At 39.4% G+C, this 19,049-nt stretch overlaps 1 protein-coding gene across 2 annotated transcripts; it reads right to left on the minus strand.

Annotated features, from left to right (window-relative positions):
- Positions 1 to 3,727: 3,727 nt before the first annotated feature.
- On the minus strand, positions 3,728 to 17,571 carry LOC148998569 (butyrophilin subfamily 1 member A1-like). 2 transcript variants are annotated; one of them, XM_089131814.1, is made up of 10 exons: positions 17,401 to 17,571; positions 17,237 to 17,293; positions 12,368 to 12,721; positions 11,815 to 12,108; positions 11,294 to 11,392; positions 11,199 to 11,219; positions 10,563 to 10,601; positions 9,869 to 9,910; positions 9,249 to 9,782; positions 3,728 to 9,200 (listed from the first exon to the last, which is right to left on the minus strand). In XM_089131814.1, the coding sequence occupies exons 2-10, from the start codon at positions 17,289 to 17,291 to the stop codon at positions 9,142 to 9,144; spliced, it is 1,497 nt and encodes a 498-aa protein (XP_088987940.1). In that variant the 5' UTR covers positions 17,292 to 17,293; positions 17,401 to 17,571; the 3' UTR covers positions 3,728 to 9,141. The 2 variants fall into 2 exon arrangements, with proteins under 2 accessions (XP_088987940.1, XP_088987939.1); XM_089131813.1 differs by having other exon boundaries at positions 3,728 to 9,782.
- Positions 17,572 to 19,049: the final 1,478 nt, after the last annotated feature.

Genomic DNA, 19,049 nt, shown 5'->3' on the forward strand with positions numbered 1-19,049 from the left:
TCTCACACCAAAGGCATGTGTCTTATCCACTGCGCCATCACCACACCCACCGTCATTAAAAAGTGCGCGATGGAAGAAAGGAGACACACAGTGGAGCAATGCGGAGGTCTCATGTCTTTGGAGTGTTTGGGGTGAAGAGTGCCGGCTAAAATGCAGGGCTGTTACAGAAATAAATCTGTATTTGAAGACATTTCACGAGATATGAGACATCATTTTAAGCGTTTGCCTCGTGGCTACAGTGCCTCTCCTCCCCTCTTTGTTCTCCGCCGTACGAGACCAATGTTTTGATGACTTTTCAAAATATTGTGGAAAGAAAAACACTGGATAATTTTATTCACATCTGTATCCATTGCATTTTGTGCTGTTTTATGATTTATGAATTAGCATTAGAGAAAACACGTTTATGAACTAACATTAACACAACTTCATACATGCTGTGAGTATATTGCTCATAGTTTGTTAACTAATGCGTTAGCTAATGCTACATCAGCTGAAGTGTTATATGGAAAGTAAAACACCGTTTGAGGCCGAAATCAGCCAATGAAAACAACGATCACACGAACAGGCTTCATTATCCTCACACAATACCAGCTCAGCACTTCCTGTACGAGCTGGACGTGGTCTGACCTCTGACCTCAGCTGGCCCCAAATCAAACACTGTTTCATAAGCGGCTGTATACGGTTGTGACAGTAGAACTTGATGGCCCTCCAGTCGCGCTGGTTGCTGGCCAGCAGAGGGCAGAGCTGAGACCTGAGGCGAACTGCACGGGAAACACAAACACCACAGAGAAAGATCCGCATTTTAATTATCGGGTCCCCTGTGCATCTACCAACCCAGAAAACGTAAAAAAACTGGAACAGCAAACAGTGAAATATCAGCATTTTAAAATTTCAGCAGTTCAGGGAAAAACTTAAAGGCCACCTTTTTACAAGATGTAATATTGGTCTCTGGTGTCCCCAGAATGTATTTGTGAAGTTTCAGCTCAAAATACCCCATAGTTAATTTATTATAACCATTTGAAAATGTCATTTTGGGACCTGATTAAAAATGAGCTGTTATGGGTGTATGCTACCTTAAATGCAAATGAGCTGCATATCCCCGCATATCTTCGAAGAAATCAATGGCACAATTTTGGTATAAACCGTACAGCACCTTAAAACATCCACCTGCGCCCTTGACACACTTCCCACATCTTTTTTCAAAAGTGTGTTAAACTGTTTAGAAGCAGATCTCCTAGAAGTGGTAAATGCCTCACTTCGCTCTGGGATTTTCCCGAACTCCCTGAAAACTGCAGTTGTCAAGCCCCTCCTGAAAAAGAGCAATCTGGATAAGACCATCTTGAGCAACTATAGACCGATCTCAAATCTTCCTTTCATAGGCAAGATCATTGAAAAGGTTGTCTTCAATCAGCTGAACAAATTTTTAAGCTCAAATGGATATTTTGACAATTTTCAATCTGGTTTCCGATCGCATCACAGCACGGAGACAGCGCTCATAAAGATAATAAACGACATTCGCTTAAATACTGATACAGGCAAATTATCCGTGTTGGTACTACTCGACCTCAGTGCTGCATTTGACACTGTCGATCACGACATACTTCTTGACAGGCTGGAAAACTGGGTGGGGCTTTCTGGGATAGTCCTAAAATGGTTCAGGTCATACTTAGAAGGGAGAGGTTATTATGTGATTATGGTCTATGAGATTTTAGCAGATACTGAGGTCAATGTCACATTATTGGAGTTTCAGATTGTCATGTGGTTTTATTAAATTACAAACACATGAAAAAACAGTTGTGTGTGTCTCGATATCATTTATGAGTGTGTTCACTTTATATATTATTATGAGTGTTACAACCCAGCTGTGAAACAGTTACTCGTGCTTTACTAGACCCTTCCCAACACAGGAACTGCTCAAACCTGTTTCTGAGTCTGTGAAATGTTGAGATATTAAATAAAATAAATAAAATATAAAATATATATACATAATAAAAATAAATTCCATTCCCTCATCTTAAAACAAATGAAATGCATCTCCATTAATGTTTTTTTTTTATTATTGATTAATCTTGTAATTTTTCCACAGATTGAGCACTCGATGTTTCACTAAAGCACTTGCATGTTTCTGACAGCAGACTCCTGAACTCGTGTGTGTCGTTCCTGCAGTCCCGCTGATGAACACTAGATGGAGACACCGCTGTATCTCACTCCAGTGACTCGAGGTTTGTTCAGTCATATTTACTGTTTATTCTGCTCGTGTGTGCATTTGCTTTATGTGAGATTTGAACATGCGGTTTACACCAGTCCAGAGCAAAGATGCGTTTCCCACAATGAACAGGATATGATCTCAGCTGTGATATTTTATTCACTTAAAAGTCCCCCTGTAGTCAATCATTCTGTCCCTGATCTCTGATCACCAAAATTACTTTTAAAATGTTTTGTCCTTGATAAAAATGTCTTCGTCTTAAAATATCTTGGATATTTTAAGCACATACTAAAACTAGACACTCTCGCCTCATTTAGTATGCGCAGTTCTATGAATATGCAAATGAATGAAGCTCGGAGATCCACTGGTTGACGATCACACGTTGATCTGATTGGTCGTGTGTGATGTCAGAAACACCAAAAAGCATATTAAAAACACCACATAGATACATAAACAACATTAATCTGGATTTTCACCTCAGAGGGACTTTATTTAATCAGATCCAAAATTGGAGTAAAATAGCAAAATCACTATTTATTTACAAGATGCATGATAAAAAAGTTTCATAACAGATATGCCCGTCGCCAGCCCTCTAAATGGCTTATATTGTGCCCACCCGATCGTTTGCCGCTGACTGTTGACGATTTTGTGTATTTCAAATTTAGCTCCGCAGAACTTCTTAGGAACGGTAAGCTCTACAACGGTAGCAATGCAACATATTATCTTCAGAAATTATTCAGAAATGCATTATTCAACGCATTATTACACAGAACGTAACTTGAAATATAATTATATTCATAAATAACTGTTAAAACATCCCAAAACAGCACCCAAACCTTGCAAAGACCTACCTCATTAATTATTCAAATACAACAGCCAATGGCAAGTCTCCAGCAGCAGCTCTTTCGATATGTTATTTTTGTGTTAGTACTTTTATTAATTCAAATTACAATATGCAGTTTGTGTGTGAGTATATATGTAATATAAACCATGTAATTCATTTAGTTAATCATACTATATTGTTTAAATACGTAATTCCTTTTCGCAGCTGCGCAGTGCATGCGATCCCAGAATCCAATTTTGGCGGTTTTGAAGGCCGACAGAGAAAGGGGTTTAAGGATTCGTCGTTGACTTAAAGACGACTTTGACCAACAATAACGAGTGTGGAGACGACTCTGGAGCTAAAGAGATGGTAGGAATGGAGAATTTGTCAGCTACATTGCTAAATCTTTATTGCGGTATGTTGTGCATTGCTTTTATTATAGTTGTGTTGTTGGTGGAAAACCAGGAGCATTTGTGACTCATGTTTATGACGTGTAGAGTCATAAATCATTGGTTTTGGCGTAGTTTTAGGTTGTACTTGTAATGATATTCCGTACATTACGTTGCTTGTGCCTGTTCCTCAAGAAAGCCTCTAGATGGCACTGTGCTGTGTATGTGACGAACCATGCAGATTAGCAAAAAATATAGGCTACTACTAGCTGTGGAAATGTTACGAAAAAATAAACAGAGACGTTGAGATCATATGGTGAAGTATTTTATTTGAATAAAATGAACAAAACAAGACTATTGGTCTATTTTAGTTAGAGCCTAAAAATAAGTTGTTGTTTTGATCATTTAAAAAAGTGGTTTGTTCTGTCGACGGCCCTGATAACAGACATGTATTACAAAGATACAAGTAGTACAATACAATGCTTTCTGCAACCATAAACAAAGAGTCTAGTTAAATGTTAATATTTTATGAGCAACACACACACACACACATCTTTACAGAGCAGTTTAACACATGTAATACAACAAGATAAAATCTGATGCATGATTTGATCACAGGAATATCATATCCAGCTTTAATCATTGCACATGTACATCAGTTCTGCCCCAGTAGCTGCCTTTACAGTATATTGACATAATTAACACTCAAAACTTATTATTTTCTTTCTACACATTATTTATCCATCAATATTTAATGAAAATAAATTGAATGCCATTTTTTATCATTATCATCTTTTTCATTTTATCATTAATATCCAAACCGATTCTTGAGATATTTCACATCAAAAACTGTTGCTCGCGCAGAAGTGAACCCAAGCACATTTATGTTTGTCAGCAAATACGAGCAAAATTTGCAGAATCTTTCAAACTTTCTCACTTGATGTTGAAAGATATAGAAAGATAAAGAAGATCTTATAAAATCAATGTCTCGTGTAATCAGTGTTTCAACCGCCAGAAGACGTCAATAAAACAGCTTATAAACTTACCGTGTTGTCACGGTCCCAAAATGTCAGAATTACCAATACCAGTACAAATCCACGGTTCTTGGTACCAATTTCGGTACCAAAGCTTAATTTAGATTAAATTTAGATTAAAGTGTATATCATGGCTACAAAGATGTATTCTGTATTAATAAGATTAGATAAAATGACCTACCAATAAACAATAGTTATATACTGTAGCAATTATTCTCCTAATTTAAAAATGTACATTACTATAATATTACAGAGAGGTGAAACTCACATTCACATAACGTGTTTTTTGCGTTCTTTTCCAAACAAGCGCTTGCTATCCCGCGGCGTCTGTTGTTGCTATGCAACCACGAACAGAGGCCTGGAAAAACGAGCGCGCCACTCTGCTTCCCGCGCGCCTACATTTGTAATTGCGAATTTGCATGTGAACGACCCCTTATGCCAACGTATCATTAGTCGAATCCAAAATATCTCCATATCGTTAGCCTCATAGCATAACTGCCCAAGTCATATTGGTGCAACGAGGCTAACGATGTGTGGTTATTTCCTGTAAGTAGGGCTGCAACTAACGATTATTTTGATAATCGATTAATCGGACGATTATTTTTTCAATTAATCGGATAAAACAATTATATTCCATTTTTTTGTTTATTATAACAAAATAAAACCCTAAAAACCACACTCTTTTGTGTGTTAAACAATTTACTTAATACAGACAACTTAATTATAAAGAAAAACAACAAATAAAAAATATATATATGACCATAACCTATGACAAAAATGCTATTGTAAACTAGATTAGTGGATAACTCAGCAAAACTTAGCCTAGAAATATCACAAGTGCACAATATAATTTTATAAAATCTGAACATTTAGTGAAAAAACATTCCTTAGTGAGGAACAAATAAGAGACAATAAGTGTAGCACTAACTCTGGTAAAACGTACACATTGATCTTTGTATTGTTGTTATACATTCATGAAAAACATCGTAAAAATCAGATGCACAGCTGTTTTAAATGTAAAGCACAGCTGTTTAGTGAGGAAGCAAAATATAATAGAGAACAAGAAAGGCTATTAATAAGCTTTCATTGCGCAAAAGTATTATGATATGATCATGAAAGAGCTGCACAAAGTGCGTATGCGCATCGCGAGCGCTGAATGATGCGCTTGAAGCAACACGGAGTCACAGGGCGGCGCGCAGCTCTTCAGTGTCCGCCGCATTAAAGTTAAAAGCACCAAGGAAAGAGAAAGACATATTGACTGTGTATTATACAGTATCTATGCAATAGTTTATTAAGACTTTTCTTTTAAAAGTTTTAAATTTCAGTTACGCTACTGTGCACGTGAAGAACAATTATACTGCGCCGACTCTAATAGTGTTGTGATCTAACAGACACTCAGTAGAAAGTGATTAAGTTACAGCAATAAAAGTCTAGCAAGATAGAAAAACCATCATAGACCTTTATCTACGGATCAATTATTATAATAACATTGAATCATCTTGGAAAGAGATCATCATGTTAACTGGTGTAACGCGACGCGCTGTTTGAACACCGAATAGAGAATGACTGACAGCCGCAGTGGAGGGAAAAGCTTAGGTTAACTTGAATTTAATGACTTATCTCACATTATACTATAGTATGGCTTCATAAAGTATACACGATTAACGTAGGTCACCTATTTTGGTTTCAAAACGGCGAATTTGCCGAAAGGTGAATGATTTTCGTGTATGCTGCATATTGATAGCGGTTTCCTGATGCCCGCAAATTAGTTCAAACTCACGGAATCAAGAGCGCGCATGCGAGACAGAAGATAATGTGCTCCAAACCGTCCGTGTTGCGCGCGCGAGACAGGGTAGAGCGGCGAGGGAGAGAGACCGCATGTGCGCCTCATGAAGCGCATGTAAGAAGCGCATGTTCCATGTAAACAATCCCCGTGACGTAATCAGACCAACTAATCGATAATGACATTCGTTGACAACGATTTTCATAATCGATTATAATCGATTTTATCGATTAGTTGTTGCAGCCCTACCTGTAAGTACAGTTTAAAAGTTTATATACAAATCAGTTACTTTTAATATTATATTAATATATCAATTGACAGGTTTCCCTGAATTGAATTGAGAACTTTGTCAATACCCAGCCCTAATATGTTGTGTTATATTTACACATTTTAAACATTTAGTGTTATCACTATTTTATTAATACATTTATTTGTCATGGTTTAAATTAAATCATTTGGCTTATAAGAAATATGTGCAGTTGAATATATCAGCATGCTTGTGTTTCCTATAAAATAATTAATCAGAAATTCTATCAGCCAAATTGCTGGTTCACACAGGGTGCATAACTGTGTATGTCATGTGTTCATAATTGTGTATGTAAATATGCACTAGAATGGACGACTTTGGCCATTACTCTGCATCTCGCTGGTTTTTCTGGTTAGCGCATGTGCGTTAATGCAACATTGTGTTTTAAAAACGCAAAAGTTCAGAATGTGTTCTCGAAACCCTACACTGATTAATGAAAATGCTTACATTTAACCATTTAAACCAAGACATGGCGTCCTGAAAATGCAAATGTCAAAGACGTCCATCTAGTCTAGCGCATGTTCAAGACCAGTTCACACCAAGAATGATAACTATAACGCCTCAGGTCACGCATGTAATCATGGTTCCCTGAGAGTAGGGACCTCGCGCTGCGTCCCCTAGGGGTCGCTATGGGGAATGCCTTGGGCATGACCAGTGTCTGAAGTGGACATCTAAACATTGGCATTGACATTGGCAGGCGGCAGTCTATGATGTCACTACAGGTGAGGCCGAGAGTATAAAAGGGCACCTGTGCAATACGTCATCCTCTTCTTGTCTGAAAGAGACGTGTGCAGGAATGCCGGAAACATGGCAAAGGGACGCAGCGTTTAGTTCCCGATTCTCAGAGAACCATGGGAAACTTTCTCTTTCGAAAGGGAACTCGGCCTGCATCCCCTAGGGCTCGCTATGGGGAGCAGAATACCAACGCTCAGTCGAAGGAGTCCTCATTCCTACGGTCAACACCAGAAGTCAGTCTGGAGCTTCTCAAGAACCAATGCTTAAACCAGAAGCCTAACTACGTTCAGATTCAAGTCAGCGTTCAAGGAGGGACGCAGGGACGCTGCTAACACTCAGAACCTCTAAGGGCAGCCCTGAGGAGTGGAGGCCTCAACAAGAGTCCTACGACACTAACTCCAGGGCAGTGCAGAGACGGATCAGAAATGAGCTAAACTCAGTCCGGCCGGCCCGTGAAGCTCCCCAGAGTGGAGGCCTCAATACTCATAGCGAGAGGAGGCAACACTCACTGAGGTCAGTAGCTAAGGAGGCTCCTAGTGAGCCGAACGACTTAGCATACTAACTTAGCCACGCTCTAAGAGCAGAACAGCCAATGAGCGGAGGCCCCAGTAAATAACTCTCTCAGCGAGAGGAGGCCTAACTACTTGATATCACTAACCGGACAACGCTCCATCTGAAAGCAGTAGTCCAGGAGGCTCAGAGAGACCCTAATGAGAGACCTACTCCGGCCTGGACAGCTATCAAGAAAGCTCACAGAGAGCCCAAATACTTGATATTGCTATCCAGACGTATCTCTAGTGCGGAAGCCTCGGCTGAGCTCGCAGTTGGAGGTGGAGTAAAGGTTCAATGGGTCTGCTACTCAATACCGCTGCCTTCCGAGATCTAAGAACGGAAACCTCAATGCCTCTCGAAGCGAGGGTTACCCTTGTTAGTTACCCCCGTGAGACCAGACCCTAGAACGCCGCTTAGGACTCTTCTGGACCCCTTCCCTGATGTTACCTCACCTCTTTCTAAACTCACGCCTCCGAGGCGGCGCTCACTGTCTGGTCTGGTCTCTGATCCTCAGACCGGGACGAGCCAGTCCCCTTCGTGGCTTGAGGCGTGGACCTGGACCGCCACATGCGGCATAAAGGACTGAAGAGCCGCTGAGCGAGCCGTCGCCTCCCGAATCTTCCCGGCCACGGATGTGCCAAAATACTTGAAAGGTGAAACCGGCGAAAACAGATTACAGCTGTTGTGAATATCTGATTGTTAAATGTTTGTATTAGTGTTTATTTAGATCTTAAATAGAGATTTGAGAACTGATTAACTCTAAAGATTGTATTGAGGTTTGTTAATGATCATAAAGCATGTCAGGGATTTATAGTAGGTTTACAGTTTTTCAAAATTCTGTTGTTTAACACCTCTGTGTTACTTTTGCGCCATAAAGGAGAAATATTTTTATTTTATTAATTTTTTATTTACATTCCATCAAGGGCAGCTGCCTTAATCTGTCAGGTTATGACTAAAACGGTTTATTTTTTGTTGGGTTTTATGGCTGACAATCAGTCAAATCAGGAGGAGTGTCTCGAGCTGTAATATGTGAGCAATAAATGTGCATCTGATGATGTTATGTGATTATTGGAGGATTGGATGCTTTATCTAAAGTTCTCGTAACTTAACGTTTGGTTGAACTGATGCTGATATATTCAAGCTGTACATTTTATCACTATTCGTGATCTTTGGGAATCAAACCCATGAGCTTGATGTTGCTAGTGTCATGCTGTACTTGAGAATCTTTTACGTTTCTGAGGTTTGTAAATCCAAGAAGAGATTTTTACATTTTCAAATGTGCTGTTCTGCCTGAACACACAGGATTGGTCAGTCAGGCGTCTGAGCTGTTACCCAGTAAAGGTTCACTGGACTCTACAGCTGTTTCTACTGGTGTTTCTACAGGTATTTCTACAGGTATTTCTACAGGTGTTTCTACAGGTTCTGGACAATCCAGAATTATAAGTGAACTCTGATCTCCGACCCCTGGATTAAACAGCGGAGCGACTGATCCTTTGAATCTGGTGCTCATGGTCAGCACATGTTTCCTCTCTTTGACATTGTAAAATGACAGCTGACCTTCACCATAATCTAACAGAACTCCCAGTCGTTCGGGTCTCGGCGTCAGTGAGAGAGAAACTGGTGGATCAGAGCTGATGTAAAAGCCATTAGGACCGTCTGAACACAAGAACCAGTATCCTTTTGATGGAGTAAAATCAGATCTGTCTTTCAGACGAAAATTTCCATGTTTCGCCACACCAATTAACCAGTAGTTTTTAGGGACTGTATTTTCTCGTGCCAACTCTACCTCCCAATAGTGACGTCCAGATATAAATCTTTGAGCTCCAACTGCACATAATTCATATGGAAATCCCTCTACAGTGTGTTTATAATCTGGAGCATCTCTCACTATTTTACCGTCCTTAGAAACCTTCAGATCTGGATGTGAACTCTCACGGTCAATAGTGATCTGAACTGAGGAAGAGATAAAACATCAATTATTAATCCTCATGAGTGTGAAATATTACACACATGTATATATAACTGAGATGATGTCATACCTGCATGTTTCCTCAGTTCTTCTATATTTACATCTCCCTCAACTAAAAAGATAAACAAGTAATTTGAGGTTTTACAGAAACCTTCAGCAGTGATCACTGAATCAACATCTACAGTTACACGACATTTAATTCACTTTTCTGTATTCTGTTAATTTTGCATATTGAAGTATATTTGATTGTTCACATTATGTTCTAGTCATAGACATTTATAAGAAATTGCATATATAATGTCTGCAATAGTTGTAAAATATACAGTCCAAAAATCTGAGACTTTGAAAATCTAGTTTACAGAAAAAAGTAAAGTTTCAGAATTTTTAAATCTTTGATAAAAAGTAATAATATGATGAGCTCCTTTAAAAAGATGCTTTTGTTGCCTCCATTGAACCACAAAATACTCTTTACACTAAATAATATTAATAAACATGACATTAAGAAAAAAAAAAATCAGCATTTTCACTGGTGTCCCCAGATGTTTGGACTGTTAAATGTTATTTAATTTATCAAATGAAAATGCTAGTTTATTTTTAATGTGTGATTATTTTGTAATTCTATTCTTTCTATTTTCACACACGCACAACTTTCTCCTCCGAGTTTCCCCAACCTGTTATATTAATATTTTCTTCTGCTACAAGGTGCATGTAGCATATAATGATATAAAAATATATCAAAGAACAAAAAACTTCTTCAAATATACCTTTCTCTATCAGTTTCTCCATCGATCCTTCCTCGCAAACTAAAATGAGAGAATTTAATTGGAAAGTTAAATTATTAATCTGCGTTCACAAATACTCCACACTTTGAAAACAACAATTAGTTATACTTTTAACCCTTTCAGGGAGAGAACATGAATTTCTTTCAGAAACGCATTTATATTGCCGTGAACGGGCGACAAACCATAACAAATAATTTGATCTCATGATTCATACATTTAATTAAAAATCTCAAAATGATGTAAAATGCTGTTTCTCTGTGTGTAACCAGCGCAGTTCACACATGCATCATGTTTAATGTTTCCCTTATAAAACAATATTTCCCTAATTTTATAGTGGTATTATTCTCTTTATATCTTCACATTCAGTATGTTCCCATCAATGAAACAAACAGAAACAAGTTTAAAAGTCAACTAAGTTTAGCTGGTGGTAATAATTTCAGAAGCACCACCAGCAACAGATAATCATAAGTTGTTGTTGTTGTTGTTATTTTTTATTTATTTATTTTTTTTGCTTGAAACTTGGCAAAGTGGCATTTTCCCCAGGAAACTGTGCCTGAAAGGGGGAATTCACTTCATGACTGTATGTAGATGTTAATGAGGTGAGTTCATGTTACTTACTTTGACCTGTTTGTTTCTTCCCTGCAAAACAGAAATATAAACACATGAGAAATTGAATACATGAAATCCGCCTGTAGATGAATTCTGTTATTTACCTGTTAGTTTATGTCTGTATTTGTACAGGATCAGACCAACCAAACCCAGAACAGCACAAATGAGAACGATGAAAGGGACCTTCCATGGATCTGATGAGTCTGAGAAAGAGAAACCAGTTGCATAAACAGAGATTATGTTGAGAACTACACTCTAAAAAATGCTGGGTTGTTTTAACCCAACTTTGGGTCAAATATGGACTAACCCAGCCGTTGGGTTAAATTTTTACATTACATTTTTAACCCAACATTTCGGGTTTGTCCATATTTGACCCAAAATTGGGTTAAAACAACCCAGCATTTTTTAGAGTGTAGTGTGACCAACTAGACGTTTTTATGTAACTGCCTTTTTAAAAAGTTATCATCAGTTTTCACAAAATCACAAAGTAGCTGGGGAAAACATTTAAGGTGTTGGAAATGATCACATGGGAATTATGTGAAGTTCAAGCAAACTTTGTATGATAAGTAAAAAATATCCTGCAATGTCCTGCAACTTGGACGTATGAGTGAACATGTTCTCTGACCTGAACAGATGACGGCCTGTATGTCAATCCTACTTTCTCTGAGCTCTCCAGTCTTGAGAGACATTGAGCATGAGACCAGTTGAGCGTCCGAGTGAGAGACGGCCGTCCAGCTGTGGACAGAGAACATCTCATCGGCTCCACGACTGCGAGACACTCCTCCAGGACGGAGAACCGTTCGCTCATCTGACGTCCAGGAGACGTCCGGCTCTGGATACCAGCCGCTGGATTTACAGCTGATGTTCACTCGTCCATCATCCAGAGGCTGCGGAAACAGGACAGGAGCGGATCCTAAAGCTGCAAGAGGACAGACATACCGCTCAGACATGTATATTTTTAATATCTTTGAGTAAATGCATCTCTTGTGGTTCAGTGGAGACTGCTCAACCATTTCTTTGGAAAATTATGGCAGCCTTTCTTAAAAAAGGGTTTGATATTCTATTCCGAGATAGATTAGTAGAAATCTGGAGAAAAGCCTACTCATGCAACAAGACATGGGGATATCTTTAACAAGGTGTAGAACCTTGAAAACAATGAATTGTAATTTTTGACTCACCAATGGCTTTGAGAACCACCTTTCTGCTGTCATATGCACTTTCTCCACTGACATAACAGTGAAATGAACCTTCATCCTGAATCCTGAGTTTCTCCAGCCGTAGAGAGACGTCTCCATCCTTCAGTCCACCAGACAGATCCGAGCGCAGAGTCAGTGAGCTTCGGTTCCTGTACGATTCCTCCTGGATGATCTTCCCATTCTGATAGAGGAGAACAGGGTTGCTGAACTCCTGACGGTACCAGCGGATCTCCAGAACTTCAGCGTTCTCAGGAGGAGAGATCCAGCAGGGCAGAGTGACTGTGGACCCGACACGAGCCACTGTCTGATCACGAGGAACCACAACAGTGAACGACTCTGAAAGACACACACAGACACACCTGATGAAATGTACTAAGACTTGGTCTATAAATATATTACGCATTAGAGCAAATATACTATGCATTAGTGTTTATGTATAAACTAATATCTAAGAATCTAAGGAAAACGGGAATAGAGCAAACAGAGTAAAAGCAAAACTAGAACAGAACATGCAGTATGGGAAGGGGTCTCTCCCGGGAAGGTCTAACTGAGGAGAGAGGGTGGGGACTCGGGATCAGGGCAGGTGAAAGGCATGAACCAAAAGGTGCTGACAGTGGGTGGAGCCCGGAGCAGGAGCAGCCAGGCGGAGACCCAGAGTGCAGCCAGGACAATGGAGGGATGATGAAGGCTTGGTTATCAACACCAGGGGGACAATGGATAGAGATGGAGCTGAAATAGGGTGAGATCAAGGCAAAAACAAACAGCAGATGGGACTGGGTGACACCAATGTTCCTGGAGTCCGAAGTGTAGCCGCAGTGACGAGTGTCCAAGGTGGAGGCAGAAGACTGAGGTGAAGCCGTAAGCAAGGTGGGAAGCAAGCCAAAGGGGTGAAGATACAGAGCTAAGCAGATGGCTTGGAAGTCTGTGGTGCATGCATGATGATTTCTGACCAAGCCGTATAGATAAGGGAGCTCGGTGGAGCTTCAAGGACTTTAGTCTCTGGTAGAGCCTTGGGAGGGAGGAGCCAAGGTAGAGTTGATAGGTTGACAGGCCCGAGGTGAAGTAACAGGATCACAGAGCCAGGGGACTAAAGTGAACCAGCGGTGGTATGGCTGTGGAACTGGTTATAGGAAGAGGAGTTGGGAGAGAGAGGCTAAACTCTGTAGACACTGGAGACTTTGAGCTGGGCAGGACCAGTGGGGACGGGAGGAAAAGTGAAAATGACCTTCTACAAAGTCCTATAAATAATTTCCAGAAGCCAGGGACAATTCATCCACAGCTGTGGGGGTGTGGGCAGGGATTCCCTCCATGCTTTCAAACTCCACAAACAATCCCAAGGGGGATGGACGATGTAGCCGAATCATGCACTGGTCAGACTGTGTTGGGCTTGGGCTCTGGGGATTAGTGTTGCTCAGGCATTAGCTCTGGAGCTTTCTCCGTGGCGGGATGGGGCTCAGTGTCAGTGGTAATAATTCATTACACACAGACTGATATATATTCCAAGTGTTCATTCCTTTTAATTGATGATTATAACTGACAACTAATGAAAACCCCAAAATCAGTATCTCAGAAAATTAGAATATTGTGAAAAGGTTCAATATTGAAGACACCTGGTGCCACACTCTAATTACCAGCAAAGTTCTGTAGGCTACACAATCATGGGGAAGACTGCTGACTTGACAGCTGTCCAAAAGATGACTATTGATATCTTGCACAAGGAGGGAAAGACACAAAAGGTCATTCCTGAAGAGGCTGGCTGTTCACAGAGCTCTGTGTCCAAGCATATTAATAGAGGCGAAGGGAAGGAAAATATGTGGTAGAAAAAAAGTGTACAAGCAATAGGGATAACCACACCTTGGAGAGGATTGTGAAACAAAACCTATTCAAAAAATGGATGAGAGTAGACTGCAGCTGGAGTCAGTGCTTCAAGAACCACCACGCACAGATGTATGTAAGACATGGGTTTCAGCTGAGATCAACATGGGTTCAAGCCAGTCTTGAACAAGACACAGCATCAGAGGCGTCTCGCCTGGACTAAAGACAAAAAGGACTGGACTGCTGCTGAGTTATGTTCTCTGATGGAAGTAGATTTTGCATTTCCTTTGGAGATCAGGGTCCCAGAGTCTGGAGGAAGAGAGGAGAGGCACAGAATCCACGCTGCTTGAAGTCCAGTGTAAAGTGTCCACAGTCAGTGGTGCCAAGTCATCTGCTGGGGTTGGTCCACTGTGTTTTCTGAGGTCCAAGGTCAACGCAGCCGTCTACCAGGAAGTTTTAGAGCACTTCATGCTTCCTGCTCCTGACCAACTTTATGGAGATGCAGATTTCATTTTACAACAGGACTTGGCACATGCACACAGTGCCAAAGCTACCAGTACCTGGTCTAAGGACCATGGTATCCCTATTCTTAATTGCCCAGCAAACTCGCCTGACTTTAACCCTATAGAAAATCTACGAGGTATTGTGAAGAGGAAGATGTGATACGCCAGACCCAACAATGCAGAAGAGCTGAAGGCCACTATCAGAGCAACCTGGGCTCTCATAACACCTGAGCAGTGCCACGGACTGATCGACTCGACGCCACGCCGTCATTCAGGCAAAAGGAGCACCAACTAAGTATTGAGAGCTGTACATGCTCCTACTTTTTATGTTCATACTTTTCAGTTGGCCAACATTTCTAAAAATCCGTTTTCTGTATTGGTCTTAAGTAATATTCTAATTTTTGGAGATACTGAATTTTGGATTTTCATTCATTATCAGTTTTAATCTTCACAATTAAATGAAATAAACATTTGAAAAATGTATCAGTCTGTGTGTAAAGAATGAATATAATATCCAAATTTCCCTTTTTGAATGGAAGTACTAAAATAAATCAACTTTTTGACGATATTGTAAATGTAATTAATATGACCAGCACCTGTATATATATATATATATATATATATATATATATATATATATATATAATATATATATATATGTATATATGGATGAACTGATGGATGGACTGAACATTCACATTAGAGATGTTCGGACTCCAGTTCGGCTGTGAGAACTTCAAAATACTCAACAAGGAGCAGAAAGTGACTTGGGTTAAAGGTCACAATAGATGCTGGCACTGTGGGCGTGGTCATCATGCTGCCAACTGCGCACTGAAAGCTCTCGATCCATCAAGCAGTTTTGTGGGAATCGCCCTTCAATCTGATTGTTTACTTTGCTGGATATAGCAAATAATGACAAAATGAATGTTAAACAAGATAAATGGCATATGCTTCGTTTCACAATAAGCGTGCGATTAATCACACATCAAAAGTCTGATTAATCTGATTAAAAAATGTAATCTAGTATTGACAGCACTATCTTAATCCTTGTAAGCACCGACGCAGGGTTGCATCTCAGGTCATGCATGCGTTTAAAGTTATTTACATCTTAGTTTGACCGAAGCTGCCATGCTCGTGTGCACGTTCATTTAATTAGGCCTATTTCATCCTAGAGATTGTAATATTGTATTATATATTACCTTTATTGATCAGTGTTTTACCAATTAAGCTTTATTAATATTGTGTTGTGTTTTTAAATGTTTTATGTTTGTATTCTCAGATGCACACATAGCCTGAGTGTAACCGGCAGTCCCTGTCTGGGTGAAGTTTGTCCCTCTGCAGCTACGGGGTGTGTGTGTGTGTGTTTGACTGTAGGCACCAGAGTTCAGAGGACGGTTGGTGAACTTTACTCTTATCTCCGACAGGTAACCTCAGTATTGTCTTGTTATCTTGCTAATTTTATTGTCCCTGGTAGCAGCCAGCAGCTCTGGTCTTCTCGTGTGTACACTCTTAGAAGAAAAGGTTCTATATAGAACCTTAAAAGGTTCTATCAGCGCTACGTATTTGGAACCCCTAAAAGGTTCTATACACTCTTGAAAAAGGGTTCCTCTGGGTTCTATATAGAACCCTGAGGTTCCACACTTGGCCAATAGAACCTTTTACAAAAAAAAAATGGTTCTATATAGAACCATTTTGGAGTTCCATATATGAATCGGGGGATGGAACCATTTGTGGTTCTAAATAGAACCATTTCTTCTAAGAGTGTGTCTACATGGTGTGTATATACATCTATGACGGTGTGGCTCTTTTAGGTATTGTTATTTTTTGTACTGAAAGCACGCCTCCGTCTTGTTCATCTTGGGTGTATTATGAACCAGCTTGTCTTAGGTCAGGTACTCAGCCCTTAATGTGCAAAGTATATCTTGGTATTGGTATGAGAGGCACGAGGTGGCGTCGTCCCCAACCTAAGTTGAGATAGGTCACAAATGCACATTTAATAATCATCGTTCTGACCAGACAGACTGTAGTCTTCCACTAAACCAGGACTAGTGATTACAGTGAAGACCATCAAAAGCCATCACTGCAGAAAAAGCTTTCATTTCTTAACATTTAATAATGGACTAACGAACAATGAGAAATACATTTGTTAGAGTATTTATTAATCTTTCTTAATGTTAGTTTAAAAAATCAAGTTTTTCATTGTTCATCAACATAAATAAATGTTTCTTCATTCTTATTTCATGTTAACTAAACTAGTTTACTAATGTTAATTAACCTTATTGTAAAGTGTGATTTCCAAATTTTAAATGAACTCCTCATATCTGATTTTATGAATAACCGGTGCAACGCTTGCGGAAATTGTTTGATTTTACCGAAGCCCCAAATAGAAAATTACTCACCAGCCACAGAAAGCCTCGATATGTTTTAGAAAAAGAGCAAATCGAGAGAAAATGAAACTAGAACAGAAAAATAGCAGAATTGTGTGTAATATTTTAGCCATGAATGAAACCCAAACCTGTTCGTCAGTTCTTACCTGTGGTGTCTATGAGGAGATTCACCAGTAAAGCGATGATAGTAATCGACATCATTCCTGTGAAAATACAGACAGACTCAAATAAAACAAGCTCTGGGGATTTTCCAGAATCACGCGAGGAGTGAGAGAGAGAAATATGATCAGATGAGGAAACAGAAACTCACCGGAGAAACACTCACAGTAATCTTCTGGTTTAGATGCAGACGAGCTGTTTGACTCGTTCAACACAATAATAGAGTAATTAAACGATAAAATAGACGACGATCTGAATCTATGAAGCGTGCTCGTGATTTTCTCTACTTTCACTTTCTATAAATAGCGCGTAGTGATGTGTCGTTCATGAACGATTCGTTCATTTTGAACGAATCTTTAATATGACTCGGGACTATCGAGTTGTCTCAGGGCGTTCATGTTGTGTTACCCGCGCATGCGCATTGCGCGACATATGGATTCTGAATCTGTACTGGAAACAGAAATGATTAGTTCATCTCTCGAGTTCGGGTTCGGCGGGTCGGAGTCTTTCGTTCTTCCTGTCAGTCCCATTGAGTCTAATAGCGCGATCCTAATAAAACGCGTCATCAGATGACGAATAAGGCTTCATATTCAGTATAATTCTGTTGGATGTGTTTTTGTGTAATAACCTTTGCGGTGTGAACATGCATGTGTGTGTGTCTTTCTGTTTTTACGAGGCGATTTAAAATGAAACAATGGAAAAATCCATCCAGATCTCGTCGCTTCGGCAGTGACGTGTTTTCCCCAGGGATCGACTGTAGAAGAAAAGAAAAAAGAAAAATATAAATTATATATATACAACCAAGAGGGAGCCTGCAGTGTGTGACATTGTAGATAGCCTAATATGGATCGATGATAAAGACAGAGACAGTGCATTTATTAACACGTCTTAGGATGTACATGATGACGAAACAGTAAAAATAAATGTATTGATTTAGATGCAGTAGAAAACTGTAATTACGTATTCATCTCATTTGGTGACGTCATCGGTTTGTAGGAGCTTCATGAAGAGCTTTGGGGATATTTTTCATAGTAAAATCAGAGTTTGCATTTTGATTGACCCTGTTTTTTTAAGTGAACAATCTGAGCTTTACTGTTGTTTAGGGGTTGAATCTGATCCTCTAATAGGGTTATGGATGTATGTTATTCATTTTTTTATTAATAAAATACTTGTAGTTTGGAGCTCTTCAGTGTTTGAAATGAAAATAATGGTTCGTTTTAAATTGGAAAAAAATAGTGAGATTATGGTAAATACTTGATAGAACAATTAACTGTGTGTGTGTCATATGTTATTCTTAAGTAATTAGCACAAATAGCTTTCTAGTCATTTCGGATCGAACCACACATACCAAATTTAACTAGCCATCTCCCCCTGTTAAACAAGTTCTCACATTTTCTTACAAATTAAGACATTCAAAGTACATGTAACAACGGGTGCATTAAACTTTCAATCCCTGTTTTACTTGCATAGCCTAACCTTTATCAGCAGGGACGTTCACAGACATTTTGAGGGGAAGGGGCTCAAGTGAAAAAAGGGCACTTCTCATAATAATAAGTATATATTAACACATATCTGACTTTTAAAAAAAAATATTTCATGAACGAATTTTATGAATGAAAATTAATGAATCTTTTTTCATGTTATGTGGTTCATTCAACTAACGAAATGAACAAATTGTCTCGGAAAAATATTTGTTCGTTTTGATGAACGAGTTTGAACAGGAGAGTCACGATCGCGCATCACCAGAGCAAGGCTCATTATTATTATTTTTTTTTAATGAGCGATCGTTTCGCTTGATAA

This window comes from Pimephales promelas, chromosome 1 (assembly GCF_988280905.1).
Source record: "Pimephales promelas chromosome 1, fPimPro1.hap1.1, whole genome shotgun sequence".
Lineage (NCBI taxonomy): Eukaryota > Metazoa > Chordata > Actinopteri > Cypriniformes > Leuciscidae > Pimephales > Pimephales promelas.

Bases quoted from the DNA above. Each gene is read 5' to 3' on its own strand.
- LOC148998569 (XM_089131813.1), bottom strand. From the start codon at position 17,291: ATGATGTCGATTACTATCATCGCTTTACTGGTGAATCTCCTCATAGAC. The intron at 11,393-11,814 runs GTCAGAGAACAT...TCTCTTTCTCAG, and splicing joins ACAGGCCGTCATCTGTTCAG to ACTCATCAGATCCATGGAAG. The intron at 11,220-11,293 runs GTAAATAACAGA...TCTGTTTTGCAG, and splicing joins ATACAGACATAAACTAACAG to GGAAGAAACAAACAGGTCAA.